At 48.0% G+C, this 22,500-nt stretch overlaps 9 protein-coding genes across 9 annotated transcripts in view; 4 read left to right on the forward strand and 5 right to left on the reverse strand.

Moving 5' to 3' along the window:
• Window positions 1-325, reverse strand: part of CNBE1770 (hypothetical protein) — a gene marked incomplete at both ends in the record, with an annotated part of 1,265 nt that extends 940 nt beyond the window's left edge. The window contains 3 exons of the mRNA XM_770369.1: window positions 1-62; window positions 120-236; window positions 309-325. The exon at window positions 1-62 is cut by the window's left edge and continues 198 nt beyond it. Coding sequence (XP_775462.1) covers window positions 1-62; window positions 120-236; window positions 309-325 — 196 coding nt within the window. The remainder of the gene's footprint in view (window positions 63-119; window positions 237-308) is intronic.
• A 2,271-nt stretch (window positions 326-2,596) lies between these two features.
• Window positions 2,597-4,862, reverse strand: CNBE1780 (hypothetical protein; the record flags this gene model as incomplete). The annotated part of the gene is made up of 8 exons (XM_770370.1): window positions 2,597-3,076; window positions 3,137-3,577; window positions 3,632-3,638; window positions 3,714-3,727; window positions 3,781-3,900; window positions 3,953-4,102; window positions 4,153-4,432; window positions 4,516-4,862. The coding sequence occupies 8 exons, from the start codon at window positions 4,860-4,862 to the stop codon at window positions 2,597-2,599; spliced, it is 1,839 nt and encodes a 612-aa protein (XP_775463.1).
• A 691-nt stretch (window positions 4,863-5,553) lies between these two features.
• CNBE1790 (hypothetical protein) lies at window positions 5,554-6,619 on the reverse strand (the record flags this gene model as incomplete). Its single annotated transcript, XM_770371.1, has 7 exons — window positions 5,554-5,687; window positions 5,749-5,829; window positions 5,882-6,109; window positions 6,249-6,371; window positions 6,426-6,430; window positions 6,504-6,538; window positions 6,584-6,619. 7 exons carry the CDS (start codon window positions 6,617-6,619, stop codon window positions 5,554-5,556), a joined length of 642 nt encoding a protein of 213 aa, XP_775464.1.
• A 178-nt stretch (window positions 6,620-6,797) lies between these two features.
• Window positions 6,798-8,745, reverse strand: CNBE1800 (hypothetical protein; the record flags this gene model as incomplete). Its single annotated transcript, XM_770372.1, has 9 exons — window positions 6,798-7,160; window positions 7,214-7,526; window positions 7,580-7,713; window positions 7,773-7,894; window positions 7,947-8,030; window positions 8,080-8,230; window positions 8,285-8,394; window positions 8,457-8,526; window positions 8,587-8,745. The coding sequence occupies 9 exons, from the start codon at window positions 8,743-8,745 to the stop codon at window positions 6,798-6,800; spliced, it is 1,506 nt and encodes a 501-aa protein (XP_775465.1).
• Window positions 8,746-9,285: 540 nt separating this feature from the next.
• CNBE1810 (hypothetical protein) lies at window positions 9,286-11,349 on the forward strand (the record flags this gene model as incomplete). The annotated part of the gene is made up of 8 exons (XM_770373.1): window positions 9,286-9,558; window positions 9,629-9,885; window positions 9,944-10,074; window positions 10,137-10,427; window positions 10,480-10,591; window positions 10,644-10,952; window positions 11,008-11,162; window positions 11,222-11,349. The coding sequence occupies 8 exons, from the start codon at window positions 9,286-9,288 to the stop codon at window positions 11,347-11,349; spliced, it is 1,656 nt and encodes a 551-aa protein (XP_775466.1).
• A 1,729-nt stretch (window positions 11,350-13,078) lies between these two features.
• CNBE1820 (hypothetical protein) lies at window positions 13,079-14,434 on the reverse strand (the record flags this gene model as incomplete). Its single annotated transcript, XM_770374.1, has 2 exons — window positions 13,079-13,633; window positions 13,706-14,434. 2 exons carry the CDS (start codon window positions 14,432-14,434, stop codon window positions 13,079-13,081), a joined length of 1,284 nt encoding a protein of 427 aa, XP_775467.1.
• A 312-nt stretch (window positions 14,435-14,746) lies between these two features.
• On the forward strand, window positions 14,747-16,732 carry CNBE1830 (hypothetical protein; the record flags this gene model as incomplete). The annotated part of the gene is made up of 8 exons (XM_770375.1): window positions 14,747-15,118; window positions 15,200-15,466; window positions 15,531-15,550; window positions 15,617-15,948; window positions 16,004-16,045; window positions 16,113-16,308; window positions 16,367-16,637; window positions 16,691-16,732. 8 exons carry the CDS (start codon window positions 14,747-14,749, stop codon window positions 16,730-16,732), a joined length of 1,542 nt encoding a protein of 513 aa, XP_775468.1.
• A 729-nt stretch (window positions 16,733-17,461) lies between these two features.
• CNBE1840 (hypothetical protein) lies at window positions 17,462-18,232 on the forward strand (the record flags this gene model as incomplete). The annotated part of the gene is made up of 1 exon (XM_770376.1): window positions 17,462-18,232. The coding sequence occupies one exon, from the start codon at window positions 17,462-17,464 to the stop codon at window positions 18,230-18,232; it is 771 nt and encodes a 256-aa protein (XP_775469.1).
• Window positions 18,233-20,389: 2,157 nt separating this feature from the next.
• On the forward strand, window positions 20,390-22,443 carry CNBE1850 (hypothetical protein; the record flags this gene model as incomplete). The annotated part of the gene is made up of 12 exons (XM_770377.1): window positions 20,390-20,519; window positions 20,573-20,584; window positions 20,647-20,675; window positions 20,727-20,757; window positions 20,813-20,974; window positions 21,022-21,101; window positions 21,155-21,208; window positions 21,257-21,395; window positions 21,446-21,496; window positions 21,550-21,780; window positions 21,833-22,126; window positions 22,175-22,443. 12 exons carry the CDS (start codon window positions 20,390-20,392, stop codon window positions 22,441-22,443), a joined length of 1,482 nt encoding a protein of 493 aa, XP_775470.1.
• Between the last annotated feature and the right edge of the window lie 57 nt (window positions 22,444-22,500).

The raw sequence follows: 22,500 nt of genomic DNA on the forward strand, positions 1-22,500 counted from the left end.
GTACGCCAGCACCTATGTGTGCACCGCAAGTACCACACCAGATGTTGAAAGGAAGTTCAAATCTAAAGTGAGTGGGTCAGCATCTAGGATAAGATGGAGTTGACACGAGAACAACATACCGAACGACTAAGATGCCCTTGTCAATGTCCTTGGCACGCTTTCCTAATGCATGTTTCTTTCCTTGATGCAAGTTGAGCGTTGATGCCTTTTTGGGGTCGTAGTCTGGTGGAACGTATCTAGTTGAAAGTCATTAGAAATCCCCGACGAAGTGGAGAATCATTGGGCAAAGCTCAGGAAATGTCACATACCTGTTGAACCCCTGCATTATTGGATGTGTTTTTGGCAAGTGCTATAGACAGAGGTGCCAGCGGAAGAAGTACGGAAGAAAGAATGAAAATACGACGGCTGATTCAGGACCATACAACGAACATGGCAGCGAACGCAACGGCAAAGGCACGGGCGGCGGTTAAATTGTTTCTTAATACATTTGTTAACTTCGCTTTCTTTCGCATGATGATCGATTGATGGTGGTTGTGATTGACGGTCCGTGCGTTGCAGATCTTCAACCCCTGTTTCCAGATTGAATCTCGTTGTTCCATATAAATACTCTGCATCTCCAAATCTTATTCTGTTTCCCTCGTTGCTCTCCACCTCGACCTTGTTCCCACCGGGCACTTACGTCAACCTGCTCACTGCTCATACAGACTCTAGTATCCTCCTCACGGACGTATAGCTCGATGACAATTATTGCATCTGCTGCGAGAGAGACATGGACAACACATTCGACACGATCGTTCATGGCGGATGAGTTTTAGGCTCCATGTGATGCATCTATTCGTATTTGCTGCTGATATACTGTCTAGAGGAAAAACATTCGTCCCCGAACAACTGCTTCCAAACGACTCCTCCGGCGGAGTACCAAGCTGCACGTTGGTCCCTCATCAACTTTAAATCGGCTGATGCCTCCCTTGCTAATAAGACCCGCATTGGCTTATGCCTCAGCGGCCCAAGATCCAAAGTACTTCGTTGGGTAACCAGGCGGCCTTTCCCCCCCCGTCGAGTATGTATATCCGACGAACTATCCCAATTGCGCGACGTCTACTCCAAAATCGAACAACTTAAATCCGTCGCTTCATGTTAGCTTTTGATATTAGTAGTAAACGAAAACCTGTGTGGGAATGCTTGCGACGAGCCTTTTGCAAAGGTCGTTTTCTGAGCCCATAAGTCGCGGGAGGGAAACGTCTACAAGCCAACCAAGGCTAACAAACACAGGCGAAGGAAATAACTCAAAGCCACCCAAGCCTTCCTCGAAAACAGAACCACCAAACCCTCAAACTGAACACAGTGTCCCAAAAGTCTCGAAGCCAACCGAAATCTTCAGAGGCAGAAGGAGTGGAAGAGGGAGAGGGTAAAGAAGCCGTTAAACATCTCGAAGGTGGAAAACCATATCAACGTATAACAATACAAAACCCTTTCCAACGGCTATCTGACTCAATCGCAAAGACCTTTAGGAATTTCATGCCTATTGAAGGTTTCCTACAGGACAAATGAAGGAACTGATAATCCAGGGTAGTCTAGAAGAGCCCAATAACTTCCCGATGCTTAAACTTCTTCCAACTGAACACCAATAGAGAGCAGGTCTATCGTTCCAGCCTTCAGCTCGCCCATAGCGAACCTGAGCAAGTGGATCGATTTCTTATTACAACCAATCATCCAGACGTACCCACACATCTTGAAAGACTCGACATTGCTCATTCAAGACTTGAATAATGCGAATCTTCCATCTAGAGAACAAATCTGGCTAATTACAGCCGATATCGCTGCAATGTGTCCTTCAATTTCTTCGACCCAAGGTCGACGCATTGTAATGGAAGAAGTAATAAGCAACTATTACAACTGGCCAAAGACCGAATCCATCGTCAAATACAATGCACCGCAATGGGAACAGCATTCGCATCATCAGGTAGAGAGTGGAAGCTTTTTGTATAGTAGCATCTACTGGTGGCCTCATGAACCGAAGTAAAGCGGATGAAGGAAGAGGTGGAGCGAGGCGATGCTGGGGAAGTTTTCGAAGGCATGCAGAAGCGAATAAGCGTGAAACTAGTGAGGGTTTGACGCTAATAATCTAAGGGAGCGGCGGAGGAAATTAGGAGGTAGTGCTGTCTTAGGACGGAAGTTGAAAGAGCAAGAGCGGAGGCAAAGAGCGGATATAGAATACACAACTTTTTAATAAAGTAAACACGAACGAGTAAACCTCCTAACACCCTTATATCTTCTCTGAGGGCGAGCAGCACAGAGAGAAGATCCGGTAGAGAGAAGCGAAGACGTACTCTTTTTACCGTTCGAGGCCTTTGTCTAATAGCATCTGTGCCCTTTGACAACTTTAATAGAAAGATATGATGGGCGATGATTGATGAAAAAAATAGCGTCCCTTAAATGCACTGTTTGACCACGATCAATCCATGTTGATAATATTGACGGCATGGAAATCCCGTTATTACTCTAGGTCATATTTAAAATAATTATACAAAGAAAATGCCAATATATTGCTACTATACACATATGATCGAGCTGTAATGCAATCTACCTAATGACTCTATGGTATAGAGACTTGCTGGTTTTGGGCATTATTTCTCATCAAGACACGGTGTTTTCTTTGCAATATCCTGGGTACGAAGACCAACGAGTTTTGTGGCCCTTCGTCAATTGTCGTTGATTCCTCTTCCTGGAATCCCTCATAGTACTCACCGCATCCCTCTTCCCAGGGTTCTGCAGTTCCATCCTCAGGGTGTCTAATTGCCGGGTCTTCTTCTGCTGGGACTGATGGCTCGAATTCTTCTGTAAGGGCATTCTGCGCCTTGGAGTCCTTTTGCTTTTTCTTTTCTTCCGCCTCTCTCTTGGCAGGATCATCCTGTGGCCGTTGCGATGACATCCATTCCTCCCATACAACCTTTCCACTCTCTCCCATCCAGGGGTATCTCTTTCCCGAACCCATTGGCTGAATGACTCCGTTGGGTTCAAAGATTACGTTCCATCTTGATAGCGCTATGAGGATACGGGAAATGTTTGTAGCATCCTGGTGCGCGCATTTAGCGTCAGCGCCAATATTAACAATGAAAAGGCAGTGGGAGCTTACATCTAATCCAGAGTGTTGCCGTCCTTCAAATTCTCCCAAACCTAGTGCTTCACACATCCCAGCAATGTTAAGGTAATAATCGCCTTCCTTCCTGACTGAGGTCCTCGGCGGGGTTGGAAGAGGCGCCCTGTCAACCATCACTGTCGCTGGCGATGTAACTCCTTGCGCCGGAGGCGGTGTCGCTTCCCTCGGACCCCGACGACTTACCCCTCCTAACGGCTCTGCTCCTTGGCCGGGCCTCCATTTTCCTGCTCGTCTACTTGTCGTAATGGGCTGGGTGGCTCGTTCATTGGCAGCATTATCAGGGTGGGCAGCGGCGTAGACTCTCCGTCTATTGATCTCGGACATTACAGACTGGACGGCGTGCTTGATATTAAGGTAGGGACCATGGAAGTAATTGGGGAATGGGTTGGGCGGAGTTATGTGAAGTTGTTTAGGAACCTAACAGGTACAGGTTAGCTCAGAGAACATGGACGATATGACCCCCAGACATACAAAATCTCTGATAGACAGCGACGCAAGTATGCCAACACGTCAGTCCAATCATCCTCCTTAGGCTTAGCAATTTGAATCTTACCGTAGATCCCAAGGCTGCCCTCACGTCAGTAACTTCCATAAAATAAGGTCCAGAATGATCAACTTACGCCATCAGTAACCCATAGAGCGTCTTTGAGCCCCTTGTCTCCTCTCAGATCCCATTTATCAAGCCATCCCTCCAGTTGCTTTAGGACTTCAGGAAAAATGGGGGATTTGTCTACGGTTTCCTTGAATGTGATAATCAGTATAGTTCAGATGAATTGGGTAGGTTGAACATACTTGTTGGATGCCAGTAAGGCTCTTGCAGAAATCGGTAAGGATAGGTCGCCATGTAGGTCGAACATATGATCTGAATGAATCAATCTTCTCTAATACCCTTTTACCCTCCTCGTTGGGCTCTCCCCACCGGACCAGAACTACAGGAAATTCCTGCGACATATGGGTCAGGCTTTGATGGATGAAAAGAAGCAAAGAAAAACAGGACTTGCAATGATTTCGTTGGGATAGTCAAACTCCTTCCCTCCCCTACAAGTTGCCTCGACATCAAAGCACAAAAAACTCCTATATCTCTGGCCAAGTATCTTCATTTCCTCCCTTTCCTGCCGTCTCTTCTCCTTGGCCGCGAAATGGGCTGCGAGTACGCTGTCTGGGGGGAAATCCCCGCAGTCCCAAGGGTTATCTCCGTCTCCGGATGGAGTGGACGCTTGGCTTTCAAGAGCAACACTCAAATTGGCAGCGTGTATGGCATTTTGAGCTCGCCTACGAGGATAGTTTCGACATGGAGGGGGTTGAAACGTCAGCCACGCAGCGCAGGATAATCACCTTGTAGATACACAACGCACCTAATCAGCGTCTCTTTTTTCCCCTTTGTATTCAGTCCCATTTGTTCCAATGCTTCCCTCAATTGATCTACTGTGCTCTTCTTGCTGACCTTGGGAATCCACTTGCTCTTCCATTCAACACTTTCCGGACCGTCGTCCGCTTTGGCCTCTTGAAGCTCTTCACGATTCTCGGACTCGCAGTCATCATCATCATCTTCAGGCTCTTCATCCACTTTGCGCTCTAAGTGGGATGGGGCGATTGGTGAGGATGTTTGAGTGGCTTCTTCTTCTGTTGCCCAAGTGTCCAATGGATGAGGTCTGAAGGGCCTTGCAAAAATGGGCAAGGCCCACGAGCTGTCTCCGGGCATATGTAGGCTTTTGAGTGTTCCAGAGGTGTTTTTTGAACGATTGCGTGTATCTGCTGTGGGTTATGGGTCCCTGTGAGACTACAGGGAGGGGAGGAAAGGATGCCAAAGAGTGTCTGTATGGATGTGCGATGGGATGTATTTTCAGGCGAGCATCTCAACGAAAATAAACAAAAATGCTGTCTGGCGCAGGACCCAAACCCGATATCCGATATTGCTGCTGCTGCATTTTGGACGGCTTCTCCATGGCATATTGCAACAAGCATTATCGTCGCTACCTATGCCCAGCTTACTGGCAGTACCCATCCATCCGGAACGTTCTTAATCCATGACAACGATGACGAAGCCCATTCCGAGCGCTTGTAGTTCGATATGATCATGATCTTGTCAACCGGTAATGACGACTTTTTTTGGTCAGGAGATCGCGCCCCGCCAAAATACTGAGAATCTATGATACGAGTTACATTACGGCCAAGGAGATGAAGAAAATGAAAGCAAAAACGAGCTAAAGCACTTCCAAAGAGACCTGCCTCGCGAGCCTACCTAGTCTCAGCCCTACAGAAGTATGACACTCCTCGCTAATGTCTCCCAGTCCAACCTTGCTCGCGCCACCAACCGTCATACCTTTCTAAGGGTTACGTACAACCACTCCATCCTCCTGGCCCCAGGCCATTAACAAGCTCCATTACTATTTCTAACAGCACTTGCTGCCGGACTTGGCACCGCCATCGTCGGCTGTGGGGGCAACAAGGATGGTTTCGCCGCCAGAGGGTTTGATGACATCGCCAGATGATTCAAGAGATTTAGAAGAAACAATTCGGTAGATATCTAAGATAATCACAATGACAAGTTGGCGTCTGTTATGCGTTTGATGAACCATTTTACTCACCGGTAAGGATGTTTTGGAAAGCGGATTCTACATTTGACGCGTCCAAAGCAGAAGTCTCGATGAATGAGAGTCCGTTTTCGGCTATCCCTACGTTTAGCTACCATGGTCACCTTGGAGTCATCTTGACACTCACTCGCAAACTGCTTCGCCTCATCTGTAGACACCGCCCTCAAATGCTTCAAGTCACTCTTGTTTCCAACAAGCATAATAACAATATTGGCGTCCGCATGATCTCTCAGTTCCTTGAGCCATCGCGTCACGTTCTCGTAGGTTTGGTGCTTGGCAATGTCGTATACCAAAAGTGCGCCGACAGCACCTCGGTAGTAGGCGGAGGTGATGGCTCGGTATCGTTCTTGTCCAGCTGTGGTTATGATGTTAGTACAGAATCTTGAAGTAGAAGGCACAAGCTTGAACACGACGAGCAGTTCGTAGTTGCCCAAACCAGTCCATTCGTCTCCCGAATGACATCGCTGGAAATGCCTTGATCAATGCCTACTCACCAGTATCCCAAATTTGCGCCTTCACAGTCTTTCCATCCACGTTGATACTTCTTGTGGCGAATTCGACACCGATAGTGGATTTTGATTCAAGGTTGAACTCGTTTCGGGTGAATCGAGAAAGCACTGGTCAACGATCAGCCTCATGAGCAAGTTAAGTGAGAAGCCGATGATACTTACAGTTACTACAGCCGAGTAGCAGAGGAGGATTACATGGTAAGCAACGACTCATTCTCTTCACAGTCCGATTATACCTACGATTTACCGACGCCAGAGTCACCGATAAGGACGACCTATATGGAGATGAGCTGGGAGTGTATGTGGTGCGGATGCCATACCTTGAAGAGATAGTCATAGTTTGAGCCGTCTGTCATGATGCTGGGGTTGGGGAGGCTGTGGCGGGAAGGAAGGAAGAGTGGGGGAGACGGATGGCAATATAGTGCATAGAGCGGCCAGAGCCACCACAATGGAGAAGGCGCGTGCAGACACGTACAGCCACGGAGAATCGCGGCATTAACTCAGTGGCGCGTCGCCATGCATGCATTATTAACTCTACAAAGACTGCAGCACATCCTCCACCGCTCCACTCAGCACCTCCACATGCTTCTTCCCAAACGTCAGCATCGGCCTCAGTCGCACAGTCGCGTCGCCGCACCCTCCAATCTGCACACCAACCTTCCGCATCTTCCCCAGGAATGCATCCCGCATCTGAGGAGATGCCATGTCCCATGCAAGATACGTGCCTTCACCTTGCCCTCGGAAGTTGAATACTTTGCCAGCAGCAGCTGGAGATGCGAATACACTTGATAATGAAGAGGCGAGGAGGCCGCCAGTAGCCGCAGTATGAGAAACGAGGTTGTTCTCCGCAATTAACTGAATCATCTTGCGAGCCTGGAGTGCTCGGATGGGGTCACCCTTTGTTCCCATCGTTCGTCAGCTATTGTCTCGAATTACAAAAGGCGACCCACCATCCAAGTGTTGTAGTTCCTGTAGGGCGCATTCGGTCTGGTCTCCTTCTTGTGGAAAACACCCGCAGCCTGCATCTTCTTGGAAAAGGTGACAAAGTCAGGTTCCTCCCCCTCTTTCAAGCCCCATTTCTCATGTGCCCAGAAGGTACCTGTGGCACCAACACCGGTTTGCACTTCGTCTACAATGAAAAATGCGCCGTGCTTCCTCGCAATAAGGCGAAGAGAGCGGAAGAATTCAGGAGATGCGTGCTTATCTCCACCTTCGGAAAGGATGGGCTCTATGATTACAGCGGCGACAGGAGATGTGGATTTACTGGACAAGAATAAGCATTCGTCTATTAACCAGTCCGTTAACGTTAAACTTACCTGTCAATCAAAATCCTCTCGTACTCTTCCAAACACCTCTTCTCCTCCGCTTCATTCTCTGCGATGTGCTCTTCAAGAGGATACTTCAAAGAAGGGAAAGGTGCACTGGGCCAGTCAAAAGCAGGGATGTCAATCTAAAAGAGATGTCAGGTTTAGACGCTTGCAGATTTATTTTATAGAAAGGATTATGTACCTTGTGGATTGCCTTACTCCTGGTAGCACTCAAGCTACCAAAGAGGCGTCCATGGAATCCAGACTTGAAGGAAAGAACCGAAAGCTCGGGGCTTCCCGGAGAATGGTTGAGCATGCAAGACTCTACGATGGAACAGTTAGAATGCTTTATAGATGTACTATATTCATAACGTACCCATTTCCTCTTTGCTGAAAGGAGCATCGATAGCACCTCTCTCCCTCTGCCTGTAGGCCATGAATGCACATTTGAAAGCAGTTTCTACTTTTCCGTCAGTCCTGTCTTGAACATTGCATACATTTTAACCTACCGTTTGCACTGCTGCCACATAAAGTAGTAACCAATTGGTCCAAGCCCTTGGGAGCTACCGTCAAAAGACCGGTCTTGATCCACTCAGCCCACTGGACAGGTGGGAATGAGCCGATAGCAGGTCGGTTGAGCGCCGCCTTTACGAATTGGTCCTAGTCCCGTCTTCCCTCAATACGTGCGACTATTCCTTGAGATATGCCACTTACAGTTTTACCGAGTTCCAACAAGGCAGGTACGTTGTAACCCAAAGCAATGGATGAAATCTGCGCAAACACATCGAGTAGAATGTTACCGTCCGCGTCAACAAGGTAATTGCCTATAAACATCACATCAGACCATGTTCCTTCCCCTTCTTTCGAATACCAGCTGAGGAACTACCTTTGGAGAGTTCATAGTTTGGCACTACAACATGCGTCCGCGGGTCCTGGAAGGTATCGATTTCCTTCGACTGCACCATGCCTGCAAGTCAACAACTGCACCGCCTTTTGGATGACCAAGCTCGACTCACAGCGGCTATACCCTTTGGTCCGGGCACATTATCTGTTACAATTTTGGGCCCAGTGGGCTCATCGGGAATAAGGTCAGAAGTGGAAAAGCCTCGTGCACCGAGAGCTCGCCTCAGGAGGGGCCTGGAGAAAGGGAGAGCGCGAGCACTGCGTGTCAACATGTTGAGCGTGTTATGATCAAAGACAGGGAATAAAGATGGTAAATAAGGGGAAATAGGAGGGTGGCGGGTGTTGGGGAGGGGAGAATGGAGGTATAGGGGAACTGGCAGTGGGTTAACGGGTATGAGATTTCCGTCGGAGAAACAAACGCACGAGGCTCGCGTCGGAATCAATGATGAGAAGAGGTCGGCTTTCATTTTAGGCGAATTCTCGGGCCGAGCGCAGAGACCAATCAATATCCTCCATCAAATTCCAGAGCTTATCAAAACAAGGGTATCTATACGTAATATCCTGGCGACCTCTTATCGCCAGGCTAATAGGGAGGACCCACGGCCCATAGACAGAAGGGAAGGGAGCAGTAGGGAAAACACCAACCTTCGGAGAAGACCGGCTATCTGTAACAACACCCTTCGACATTCATGGGACGGCAGAGTTCTCATAAATAAAAGGCTGTCAGAACCCACAATGATCCCTGCTTCAAGTTATTTCCCCCCTGCTCCTTCCCTATTCACATACTCCTAACATACAATTCTCCCAGCTCCATGACTCTCGACGTTATCCCCTCGTGGTCTGAAATTGCTGCTGCCAAAGTGGCTGCCAGAGACGCCCTTATCCCTGAGAAATGGCGCATCCCAGTTACCGATGCGCTGAATGTCATCGATATCCCCAAGACATGCGGTGTTCTCTCTCCCGGAGAAATCGAAATCACAGAGACACCTGCTCCCAAGTTGGTCCAAAAAATCCTTAGTGAAGAGTTGAGTAGTTACGACGTGACACTTGCTTTCTGCAAGCGTGCAGCTATTGCCCAGCAGCTCGTGCGTCCTTTTCTTCCCCCCCCTCTATCTGCCATTAGAGATGCAAAAGCAGGGACTGACCACAGTTCAGACCAACTGTCTCACTGAAATCTTCTTTGAAGAAGCGCTCAAAGCTGCTGCTGGCATCGATGCCGAATATTCCAAGAGCAAGACCCCTCTTGGTCCTCTTCACGGTCTTCCAGTTTCTCTCAAAGACAACTTTTACATCGAAGGCGTTGACACAACTGTTGGATTTGTCGCCTGGGCCAATGATCCTGCCAAGAAGCAACAAGAGAGTGAAATGACCCAAGTCATGAGAGAATGCGGTGCTGTACTCTTCTGCAAGACGTAAGTCCATTACAGTGAATGTATGGTATCGGTCTGACAGTTTTGGTGAATAATGTAGCAACGTACCCACGGCCATGATGATCGCCGAATCTTACAATAATGTATGGGGTTATACATGCAACCCCTACAACCGCACCTGCTCTTCTGGCGGGTCTTCTGGAGGAGAGTCAGCTTTGCTCGCGATGAAAGGTCAGTGCTTTGAATTGAAAGCTTACCTTCTACTTCAGCTGATCCGCACTCCATTATTGCAGGCTCCCCCCTTGGCGTTGGTACAGACATTGGTGGTTCTATTCGAATTCCCGCATCTATGTGTGGTCTCTATAGCTTGAAGCCTTCTTTCGGCCGCTTCCCGACTTACGGTGCGCGCTCCGGTCTGCCGGGCCAAGAAGCTATCCGTTCTATTAATGGACCCATGTCCACTGCATTGGAAAGTGTGGGAATGTGGGTCAAAGCAGTAGTAGACAATAAGCCTTGGGACAGGGATCCCAACATGATTCCTATCCCTTGGAGGGACGTGGAGGTACCTGAAAAGCTTTGCTTTGGTGTGTGACGGCGTTCGTTGTATTGATACCAGGCTAATGTATGATACATCAGGCCTGATCATGGATAATGGGATCGTGAAGCCTACACCGCCTGTTACCCGGGCATTGCTTGAGACAAAGGCCGCTTTAGAAAAGGCCGGTCATAAGGTTATCGAGTGGTCACCGTAGGTCATCAGTTTATTATACTATGGGTCTCAAAATTTACCAGCGCTCTAGATACAATGCCGAGGAGGCCACAGCTCTTGGTGCCCGGTTTTTCACCGGTGACGGTGGAGTTAAGATTGCCCAGATTCTCGCCCTTTCGGGAGAGCCTTACCCCGAAGGTCTTGCAGGTTATCGCAAACGCTTTGACGCTATAAAAGAGAACCCTCCACTTGTTGGAGCCCTTTGGGAGATGCAGTCTGACAGAGTTTCCTACTGCAAGAGGAATTTGCAGCACTGGTTGGCCAGCAAGGACGTGACTGGCACCGGCCGTCCTTTCGACGGGCTTATAAGTCCTGTCTCAATGCATTCAGCTTGTCCCAAGTAAGTTTTCGTCACTGCTGCACGTCTAGTAGTAAACTCACAGTCGATATCGCAGGATGGCTTTTAATGATCATGTTACATACACCTTGATGTGGAACATTATGGACTACTCTGCCACCACCTTTCCAGTCAGTTTTGTCGATTCACAACTTGATAAGAAGCCTGCATATGAGCCGCGAAATGAAACCGAGAAGAAAATCTGGGATCGATGTGAGTTTCGTGCTTGTGTCAAATTGAGTGATTGCTGACCAACCTGTTGATGAACTTAGATGATTCAACTGAAGTTGTTGGCGCCCCTGTCTCGCTTCAGTTAGTATGTCAAAGACTCGAGGAAGAGAAAGCTCTCAAATTGACAGAAGTCATTGCCAAGGCTCTCGTTGAAGCTGGAGCAAAGTGAAGAACGGGCCTATAGATTAGATATCTTTTAATACAGCAATGTGAAATAATTTAAGTTGCCTGAATATCTTTTTTGTTTCGCTGCATGCAGACTCTGGTTGAATAATTGCTATTAGCAGTAAGCGAGGACAATGTAGTACAGCAGCTGAAAGAGCCCTGTGGTGGGTTCTATATTTCATTATCCGGCTGACGCTGTACATTTGAAGGTTTCAAGGATCATGAAAGGCCGCCAATTATGGTCACTTCCTTTCTTTGGTCGCTTGACGTGTTGCACGATGATACATACCTCACTTTTCTCCTGATGAGGCCCTACTATATATAGGCTTAGATAATTAAGGAACCTCATTCGTGGTGTAAGGTCAGCTACGTGTGACTAAAGATGACAACTGGTGGTGATTCAGCGACATTCATATTGTGGTCCATTAGTGACCAATGACGGACAGGTCAGCTCTCATCACTACAGATCATCCCGATAGCGAAAATCTGATCACATTTTTTTTGCTCGTACATAGCTCAATAGGTACGATATGTTAGGATATTACCCGCCTCCTCCTTCAATCTGTCACTGTGTGTGTTCTTGTTCCTCTCCGAATGAGGGAGATCGACAATGGCAAGGCGGGGGACTTGAGCAGAATCGGGGTCCTCAGGAGCGCCATTGTGGATATGGACGCTTGATGGTGAAAATGCCGTGGCTGCGGCTGGATTCTCAGCTTGCGAGGATGCCAAATACTTGCCGAGCATTCTGGCCATATCGGAAACTGCAAGAGCTTCCTACAAGTCAGAAACTTGAAAACTGGCTCGGGCGTGATGAAGGTTGAACTGACTCACTTCTCTGTTTCGCATACGGACGACATACTTTAAACCAGCAATATAATCACTAATCACCGCCCCATTGAGTCTAGGTATGAAACAAGGTGCGACGTTGCGCACGGATCCTCGAATGCAAGAGCTTTTAAGCTGCGCGCTCTTCTTTCATCTGTAGCTCAGCTTCCCATCCGCACCTTCGACTCACCAATTATCATCTGAAAAAGCAGACCAAGATAAGGCTTCTTACTGATGATGGGCAACATTTCCCGTCCGACGTGGCAGATGATATGGAGTCGATAATGCTCGGTAAAAGTCTGTAACCTTGACCTCGTTGTAGTGCATCCATACTATGCAAAGGATAGGCTACAGGGCCGCTAGGGGAGTGAGAGACTCAGTAGTTAGTAAAGTGATGGTAATATTGAATAGTACCGAAGACGCACCAGACCCCTCCCCCCCCCTTTCCTTGGCGGCAGCGAATCTGGAGGTTGATGTCAAAAATCTGGGTCTTGCATGCCCCCTGGGTTGATACAACGAACCATGTCACCCTATGCATCCATACAGGGGTTTACTTTACACAGACCCTAATTCATAGGTAGGCTTCCTACTAACGACCTTAGGCCACAGCAGCTTGGATAAGGACAGAAGATAGTTAGTTGCAGTACCTATACCAACGCACGGGAGCGCACAGCAATCGAGCAACTACGACTGCCTGCGCTTTGGTGGGGCGTGCATTTCGCAGGCATCATCTCTGTAGCATAGCCCAGTTATCTACTAGGGCGGTAGCGGACAGTATACACCGGGATTCTGTACTACAACGAAAACGATTATGGAGCCGGAAAAAAAAATGTAGACAAGCTGAATGATAATTCGGTGGTGATCATGATGATGAAAAGTTTACTCTGCCTCTTCGTCCTCATCCAGGCCTAGTAACCGTGAAGATGAGCACAGACAGCAAACAGCATCATCCCAAATTCGTCCGCACTCTGCACCCACCGATCGATCCTTCCTCGGCGCTCCGCAGATCCTGTATCCGGCGACCGCCAGAGTTCCGAGATTCTCAGCTGTCCATCCTCCCACTGAGACAGATATTGACTGTACTCGTGCTCCCAATCAATACGAGACCTTGCCTCCCATAGCCGTTTCGCATCCGGCGCATACACTTCTTTCAGCTCCTCCGCAAGGAAATTGGGGACGTAGTTGTCCGCGTTATACACGTTGCTGAGCAGGTAGAAGGCGAAAATTGCCCTGCGTTTTGCTGAAACAACAATCCAAGATTCCCACTTTGGCCGTGATCGGCCAAATTCGGCTTGGGAGACCAATCCGCTCTGCGCCGTACGGAAAGCCATCTCCTGTAAAGTAAACATTGTGGCATCATCCACAAGTGGATTTCCTTGGATGGGGAAGAAGTATGTCCCGATGGAGTAGATGAGGTAGGCTTGAAAAGCGGCTAGGGTGTCGAGATCTCCCGCATTCGAGTCCTAAGCAGCAATGTCAGTGATATTCACCGCTTTTCCCTTAATCGCAAAGGCTAGTGAGCAGTGAGAACTTACGTAGTGCGCAAGTCGGTTCATTTCCCGCTGAATTGTTTCGGCAACAATTCCTTCACTCCCAGGTGCTCGATGCTGCCATAATCGAATCAAGCTGTAGCAGTTTGCCAATGCGACAGACGTACATCCATCAGCCATTTGCATTGGATGGATTATTGGGGGAACACCGTTCTCTTCAATCATCTGTTTTGGGTACGTCCGAAGCACACAGCTGATAAATTGTAACGTGTATGGATGGAATACCTTAGGGACCTGCTCCCTAACGGCTAAAAAGGGCCGCAGCCATCGAACGCGGATTTGTTCCGCGTCGGCAAGAGGAACGAGGTCCAAGTTTGAGAAGTCTAGAGAAGCGTCTGTGTGATTTCCAGACGTCCGCAATTGCGTCGTAGACGGCAGAGGCGTCGATTGACTGCCAAGTGTCGTTCCCACGAGAGCTATATCTGTGTGGTCCGTCAACGAGTTTGAGAGGGACTCTGGGGTTGCAACACTTTGAACTGGCGGCACGCTTTGTCGAGAGCCGACATTCGATGGGGGACCTTCAGGCGGTACCGCATATCGGCATTCGCGTTTTGCTGCGACGCAACGAACGCAAGCTGGTCGTTCGAGGCCGCAGCGAATCTTAGATTTGGCGCACTGCAGACATGACTTTTTGCGTGAAGGTGTAGATTTTTGTTTTCGAGACGAGGTGTCTGTCGAGTTCATCGTGAGCTGAATTGTTTGACGCAAAATCATTCCGACAATGGTCGAGCATTGCAGGAAAGGAATTCCGATAGATGATGCAGGCAGGAGGAACCTATTAGAGTGACCGGAGTTCCGAAAATAAGCTTTCCGCCACCACTCCAAATGACACTGATCGCCTGTATCTGCGTGGTGGACGAGATAGTCGCATCTTCAGAACATATTTCTCTACTTCGGGATTCCGCTTCGTATCATTTGTTTCCTATGAGCAGGTATAAATACTCATAGTATGACAATCAAAACAGGATTCTTGATGTCTTTCATGCTCGTTGACCTTCTTGTTGAACTTCGCATACCGGCGATATCATGGACATCTTACTTCGCGAAAGCCTCTTTGGCCGCATTCTGAACTCCCTTACAAACGAGAGGATTTTTCCCCATCCCCAAGATTTGACTTGGGGGAAAGGTGTTGTTTGCGGCCCATGCTCAGATCCAAGACAGCAGGCAGCCCTCGACTTCACGGGACCCGATGATCCGGAAGCCCCAAGGAACTGGCCAACCTTGACAAAGTCATTTGTCATGGCAGATATAATGTTCCTCAACTTCAGCTTCTACGCGGCATCGGCAATCTTCACTCCCAGCATTCCACTGATTGAAGAGAAGTTTGGCGCCAACGCTAGCAAAGGCACTCTTGGGCTCTCGCTCTTCGTCATTGCGTATGGCATTGGCCCTCTGATTGTATGTTCGAGTTCTGCCCAATCTCTGGGCCAACGGCTTCTCCCTGTTGACTTCAACACTGACACGCCATGTCTTTACCAGCTTTCCCCACTGTCGAACCTTCCATCCATCGGACGCACGCCTGTTTATGTCGCCGGATCCCTGGCGTTCTGCCTGGTGAACATCGGCACAGCTCTTGCAAAGGATATCACTACGATCTTGGTGCTTCGTTTTATCGGTGGTTTTGTTGGAAGTGCACCTATCAGTATTGGAGGTGCAACTCTGATGGAAGTTTACGGACCTACTGAGGTTCCGTATGCGATCGCCTTCTATGCAGTCAGCGGACTGTGTGGACCAATACTGGGACCCGTAAGTCGCTCTCCATGACCTGAGGTGTCGTAGTCCGCTCGCTGACAATGTCTGTCATGGCTAGACGTTTGGGACTTTGGCAGTGTCAGTATCCCATCAATTTTAACTTGTAGCTTCTATCAAGCTTGACTTACTGACCACTTTGTACAGCACGCGTTGGAACACCTGGGCGGCAACCCTATGGTTACTGGCTGGAATCACAGCATTTACCACCGTCTTCATATTCTTCTTCTTGCCAGAAACGTTGTCCTTCAACATTCTGCGTCGACGAGCACGGCGTCTTCGAGTTCAATGCGACAGACCCCATGACCAATATCCTGCCGAGCCGGATGCAAAGGCGCGCAATTTCTTCCTGGATATCGTGTACCAGACGGTTGATGACTTCAAGCTGTCCTGCATGGACCCAGTCATTTTGTTTGTCAACGTACACACCATGCTTATTTACGGCGTACTCTACTTGTGGTTCGAATTCTTCCCATTTGGTAAGTAACTTCAACTCATCGTACCGCGCTTCTCAGTATTAACGCAGCTTTGCAGTGTTTGGGGAGATTTACTGCTTCAGCGCTATTCAGCAAGCTTGTCAGTTCCTCGCCCGCGTTTACCTTGGAGTAGCTACAGCTAATCAAGATTTCTCATAACTTGACAGTGGCTTTTTTTGGCATCCTCGCTGGCGCAGTGATTTCAGTCACAGTGTATCTCCTCTGGCTTTACTTCTTCTATCAACCGCGAGTGGCAGACTCAGAGGTCATCGTACAGCCTGAAGATCGTCTGCGCCCCGGACAAATTGGAGCGATCTGCATTCCCATCTGCCTCTTCATTTTCGCCTGGACATCTCGAGAAAGGTATTCTTTTAAAATCTTCATCTTGCCTTGCAAAGAAATTATCTTAACGATAGCGCAGTGTACACTGGATTGCGCCAATCATTGGAACCGCCTTCTTCGCCCCGGGATTCTACCTTTCCTTCCAATCAGTTCTGAACTACCTTGGTGAGTCATATCCGAGGCATGTGGCAAGCATTTTTGCTGGCAACACATTCTTTCGAAGTTCTTTTGGAGGAGCGTTGCCCTTGGCTGCTTCTCGGATGCTCCAGTCCCTGAGTATCGGATGGGCATCGAGCACTTTGGGCTTCATCTCCATCGCCATGGTTCCTCTTCCATTTATTTTGGAGCGAGTAAGTTCAGTTACGGATGTGTCTACTATCATCGACTAATATCTTCCTTATAGTACGGCGAAAGACTGCGTTCCTGGAGCAAATATGCGAACTAATAGAAGAGCTGTCGGCGGACCACTTGAAGCCGCAGGATGAATCTATGCAAGACGTAAACTCCACGTTGCCAAAGAAAAGAATAGACTTTATCGAGCAGTGTAATAGACTGCCATATAATAATTATAGAACGCTACTAACTAGCGAGTGACAATTCGGCGTAACTCCAGTTTCTCGCAGTTCCGCGCGACGGGAAGTTACCGACGGCGGAGTGTACCAGATATCATGCCGACCATGGGTTTTAGTCGGAGGTCTTGATAGTAACATTTTGTCTTGCCTGCCGCCTTTGATGTTGTTGAAAGGTGTCTATGAATGCATAATGAAGAAAGAAAGAAACTATTATAGAATCTAAAAGGAAAATAACCACGCAACTCCGATCCCACCACGCCACAAACGACTCGGACCTCTCTCGGAATTCCGTATCTTAGGCTCCCATCTTCTCGCTCATTCAACAGATGTTATTAGCAACTGTCATTCCATCAAGTACCGCGATCACGATACTTCAACACTTCGGAACTCCGATTGTTCAGTCCGGCGTAGAACACAGAGGCTAAATATAAAACCCAACTACCATACCTAATTACATCATGGTTTCCCTATTTGACGTCGCAATTTCTTTCGCCTAGCTATAAAACCCTCTTCCGAATCCCCCTTTTTCCTCAGTGCAAAGGGCTGCTGCTGCAAAGCTTCAAACAGTTTCACTTAGTATCTTGGATCAGATCATCAATTCCATGGTGTCCCACACTATTCCAAACCCAGGCAATGCGCCAAATGTATCTCACGACGCCCGAGAAGCATACGAAACCCTCAAATCTGGCGGGGTCATTATCGCCCCGACAGATGTAGGTTACGCACTTATGACGAGTACACAGGCCGGAATTCAGAGGATCTTCGCCGCCAAAGATCGTCGACAGGGCCACAACATCGGTATCATTGGAACGTATCGGCAGCATCGAGAAATACACGTGCTGCCGGAGTCCAAGTTTGAGCTTACACGTGTTTTGACGGAAGATATGGGGATGATAGTCGGCATCATCGCCAAATTCGATCCTCAGAATCTTCACCCGCGCTTGGCGGCCTTAGATAGGGCCACGCTCTCTCAGGTCACAAAGGGAGATATGGTCAGCATTGCAATTCCAGAGGGGCCTTTTTTGCGGGAGCTTGGCAGGCTTTGCGACACCGACCCACAGGGCCTGCTGATGTTCGGGACTTCCGCAAATCTTACAGGGCAGGGACAGCGATTCCGCATTGAAGATATTGAACCAGCTGTGCTTGCGCATGTCGACCTGGTGGTTGATTACGGTCTGCAGAAGTGGCATATTTATGGCCGCGGCGGGGTTAACTTCGATGCCGAGAATATGAAGGTCTTGCGAATGGGAGCCGGGTACGAAATATTTAGGGACAGGATCTTGAGATGGTTCCCTCAGCTGTTGAAAGAATCCGGCGTTGGCCTTGAAGAGGATCCGGAGCATGGGATCAGGGAGTCGCACGTTGGGGAATAGACCACTTCAGTCAAAGAATGGCGATGGTCAGAAACAAGAGGATTACTATAAGAACATTGGGACGAATGCGAATTCTCCTTTTCTGAAAACTTAGGTGTTGCTGGCTTGGGCGATGGCCAGTGGGACTTTGGTGGTTGCGATCTTGTGAGTATCCTACTTTAGCAAGATGCCCAATAATCACACGCTGACGACTGTTTTAGACAAACGAGCGGTAGAGATAATTCATTAGCGACGACATATATGGGCGCCTTGTTGTAGTATGTTCATTATTTCTTATTCTCTCTTGTTTGAGGCTTATCCGCCTTCTACAGCACTGTAGCTGGTCTCGCCTGTATGTTGCCCTGCTCAGTGGTCTTGCCTGTATGTTGCTCTGCTCAACAAGACTCATCGAGAAGTATGCTAACCCTTTTCGTTGCAATCTTCCGACTCCTTGGACCTTCAGAAATATTTTGTCATTAGTTTAGTCTATTTGCCAAAGAATAAATGGAGGGTAATGAATCAAATTTATACTCTTGACTTGTTGCGTCTAATTTCAGGTTATATGTGAGTAATGCTCAATATCTGGAGTGTTAGAATCTTCCTGATGGTTTATTGCTAGTTGTACGCCCCGTTTGACACGAGGAAATGACTACGTTAGGATGTGTATAGTGTGATAACATGAGTCGGTCCATGGATACTTAATGATACTGCATCAGACATGATATTCAAGGTGCATCATGCTCGCATACATTCTTCAGACCAGCGTCAATCTGCCACTCAATGCTGGGAGGGTTTCGTCTTTCTCAAAGTCCCATACTCCTCTCGACCTTCCTCCTTCTTGCCGTTATTCCCTGCTTGCGACCTCTAAGCTGGAACAACTCCATTGTAACCAAGAGAAAAAGTGCTTACTCAAGTATCTGGAGAACGTTCACCATTAGGGTAGGGAAAAAGAAGGCGGAGGGGTGACGGAAGGGTCAGTATCGAAGGAAAAGCAGTATCGTCATCGACTCGAAGAACCGGATCGTACATGAAAGGAAGGGGAGAAGTATGGACTGTATCTTTGTTGTGCAGTGTCGCTATTTTTTTGGTTTGCATTCACCAGCAATCTAAGTGCTAAGCCACATGCATACTTGACTATCTGTCTTTGACCTAACTTGGCACGTGCGGAATTTAGGAAAACTTGGCATAGGGCGTATCCAAAAATCTACATATCGTTTATGTTTGATATCCATCGGTCTTCATTATCAACAATATGAGGGATGAAAGACGAAGAGGTGGTCATGAGGACAGTGATAATGCTCACAGTTGCTAAGGAGGAGAGATAGAAGCGGAGAGCCGACTCCGCCGTACGTATCTCTGGCCGGCATTGGGAGCTCTTATTTTATAATTATGAAGGGGGGATATTTCAGGATAGCCGACTTTTCTTACGCCTTGCAGATAATATAATATATTCCAGAGAACGGTTGCATCATTGTTATCTGTAAACTGGTGCTACCCGCAGCTCTCCGCCTCTGCCGCCGTGAACCAATTGCAATATGCTGTTAATTTGAATGAGAGATTACAGAGCTCCCTGTATTCGTTCCTGCAAGAACGCAAGGCATAAATAACAGCCAGTAAGCTAATGGGGCGGTACCTGATCCGCTGAACGGCTGTACCTGAATGGAAGGCGGAAGTGGAACGAGATAAGACGAGACGGTGATCCGCGTATATAATTTTCGTCGGTCGGGTTTCTTTGTCACTTTTTAGCCGACTTAAAGAGCGGCTCATTTCCCGAAAAGCCAATTTAAAACTCGCAGGACCTCCTTCGGCGCCCCTTCGGACTTGGTGTCGCCTTCCAATGGCAGCGAAGGATCGAGAGAATCGGGAAAGAACGAATCCGACAATTAGCCAGCTCGCCTAAATATTCTCCAAGTTATACGACGAGGAGATTCAACGCGAAAGCGAAAAGCCGAGGTCTTCTGTTGACGGACGGCGGACAGATACGATAGCCACGAGAGATAAGGGTGTGAACAGGCTCAAACAAGATTGGGTAGCGGGGAAAGCATATACATATTACAGGACGTTCTCCTGTGTAAACGATCACCCAATCTCAACTTTTGTAACCGTACAGCCTCTAACAGTCGTTCTCTGATTGACAAGAAACAAGAGGCAAGCCAACATTAGAGGCATATTCACCCAATGAGTTCATTGAGCAAATTCCAGGTCAAACTGGAGACAATATTTTGGGGGAAGCCTCCTGCAGACCCAAAAGAACGTAAGCTTTTGCTGAAATTGGATCTGGTTATCTTGACCTATGTCTGCTTGTCTTGTGAGCCTTTTCTACGTGCAATGGAGATAGCGACTGATATCAGGCCTTCCCAGATTTCTGTAATTGTGAGTGGGACGAGCCGATCCACTGAAACCTTCGTGCCACTGCTTATCGGGAGCCATACCAGATCTGGACAGAGCGAATCTTGCCAATGCGGTACGCCACAAGTTTGACTTACTGTTAATATAGACTGACAAACACATCTAGTACACTACCGGCATGAGAGAAGATGTAGGCTGTGAGTGCTGAGTCCGTGACACAGAAGGACATGATCATGATTGACAATTCTGCAGTCAAAGGTAACGACTACACCTACGCGAATTCCATGTTCACGGCTGGCTATATTATTGGTCAATGGCCCTCTGCGCTCATTCTCTCCTCTGGCCGCATTTCACCAAGATTCTGGTTCCCTTTTTGCATGCTAGCTTGGGGGCTGTGTACTCTTGGTTTGACCTGTGAGCGTCCATCCAAATTCGGGTCAAACAAGCACTGAAATCAGCAGGGGTCAAAACTCCTCATCAGGTTTGGGGCATTCGATTTGTGCAAGCATTGTTTGAAGCATCCACGTTCAGTGGTACCCATGTATGTGCTTTTCCTGTATAAGCGTGCATGGGGCAACTGGCTCACCTATGCAGTATATTCTTGGCTCCTGGTATAAAAACGGGGAGCTGGGTAAGCGTTCCGCCGTCGTGAGCCCTATTCCTCATGAATAAGCCTCCTCAGCTAATAATCATTAGTTCGCAACTGCTGCTCAATGCGGCACCTTGTTTTCTGGCATTATGCAAGGTGCAATCATGACCAATTTGGACGGCAAAAACGGGTTCAAAGGTTGGCAATGGCTGTATATTATTGACTTCATTATTACTATTCCAATTGGTAAGTAGACATTTTACGGTGCGCCCACTGCATGCTGACATTTGTGTAAGCTATCTACGGTTTTTTGATGTTCCCTGGTACCCCCCAAACTACCAAGGCTTGTTAGTGCAATTGTTCGCATTATTCAACGGGATGAACTAACCTGACAATGCAGTCTGGCTTACTGAAGAAGAACGAGAGCTCTGTGTTCAACGTTTGCCTCCCGCCGAACATCATAAAATGACTCTTAAAAGCTTAGGCAAATCCGTCAAGAGGCTCGTTACCACGTGGAGGTGGTACCTATTCACTCTTTTATTTACCGTGTCAGCCACAGCATTCGAGAAGGTCGGGGTATACACAGAGTTTAACTTGTGGCTTAAGGCTGCTGGATACAACGCTAGCCAGAGTATGTCACCATTTTCAAGTTAACAGTAATTTGAACACTAACCGAAAAGTAGTTTCTTACTATCCCTCTATCTTTACTGCAACTGCCATTGTATCCACTTATTTCCTCACTGTTATCTCCGATGTTACCCGCAATCGCTTCGTCATTAACCCTATAATGTATCTGGCCGTCTTCATCTCATCGGTGATGCTCCTCAACTGGGACCACCTCAACAAAGGTGCTCATTGGTTCGCCTACATCATCGGAGGCTTTGGCTACGCGGGGCAAGCAAGCAATTTTGCTTGGGCGAATGAGATGTGTAGGGATGACGATGTGGTGAGGTCGTTGACTCTATTTTCCATGAACTGTAAGCATATCCAATTTCAATTCCTGGCTTAGCTGATCCGCATATTAGTGTTCTCTAGCGTTTGGAATCTGTGGTATCAGATTGTGGCCTGGCCTGTTGTCGAAGCACCCCGTTTCCGAAATGGCCAAATTGCCACTTTGGTCACGGGTGCCGCATCCGTTGGTATTGCCGTCGCCATTGTCTACTGCTCCAAAAAGTGGCCACCTGCTATTGCCAATGCGGAATTGGATCATGAACGCGAAAGTGTAGCTGAAGGCGAGAAGAGTACAAGTAAGGACGAAGAGGCAGGAGTCAGTGTTGAAGGCGTCGCTCATTAGGCGACGGAATTCATCATTGTTGGCGTATGTTCAGGTTGCTAGATATCACAGGTATAA

The sequence above is a fragment of the Cryptococcus neoformans genome, chromosome 5 (genome assembly GCF_000149385.1).
Source record: "Cryptococcus neoformans var. neoformans B-3501A chromosome 5, whole genome shotgun sequence".
Taxonomy (NCBI): domain Eukaryota; kingdom Fungi; phylum Basidiomycota; class Tremellomycetes; order Tremellales; family Cryptococcaceae; genus Cryptococcus; species Cryptococcus deneoformans.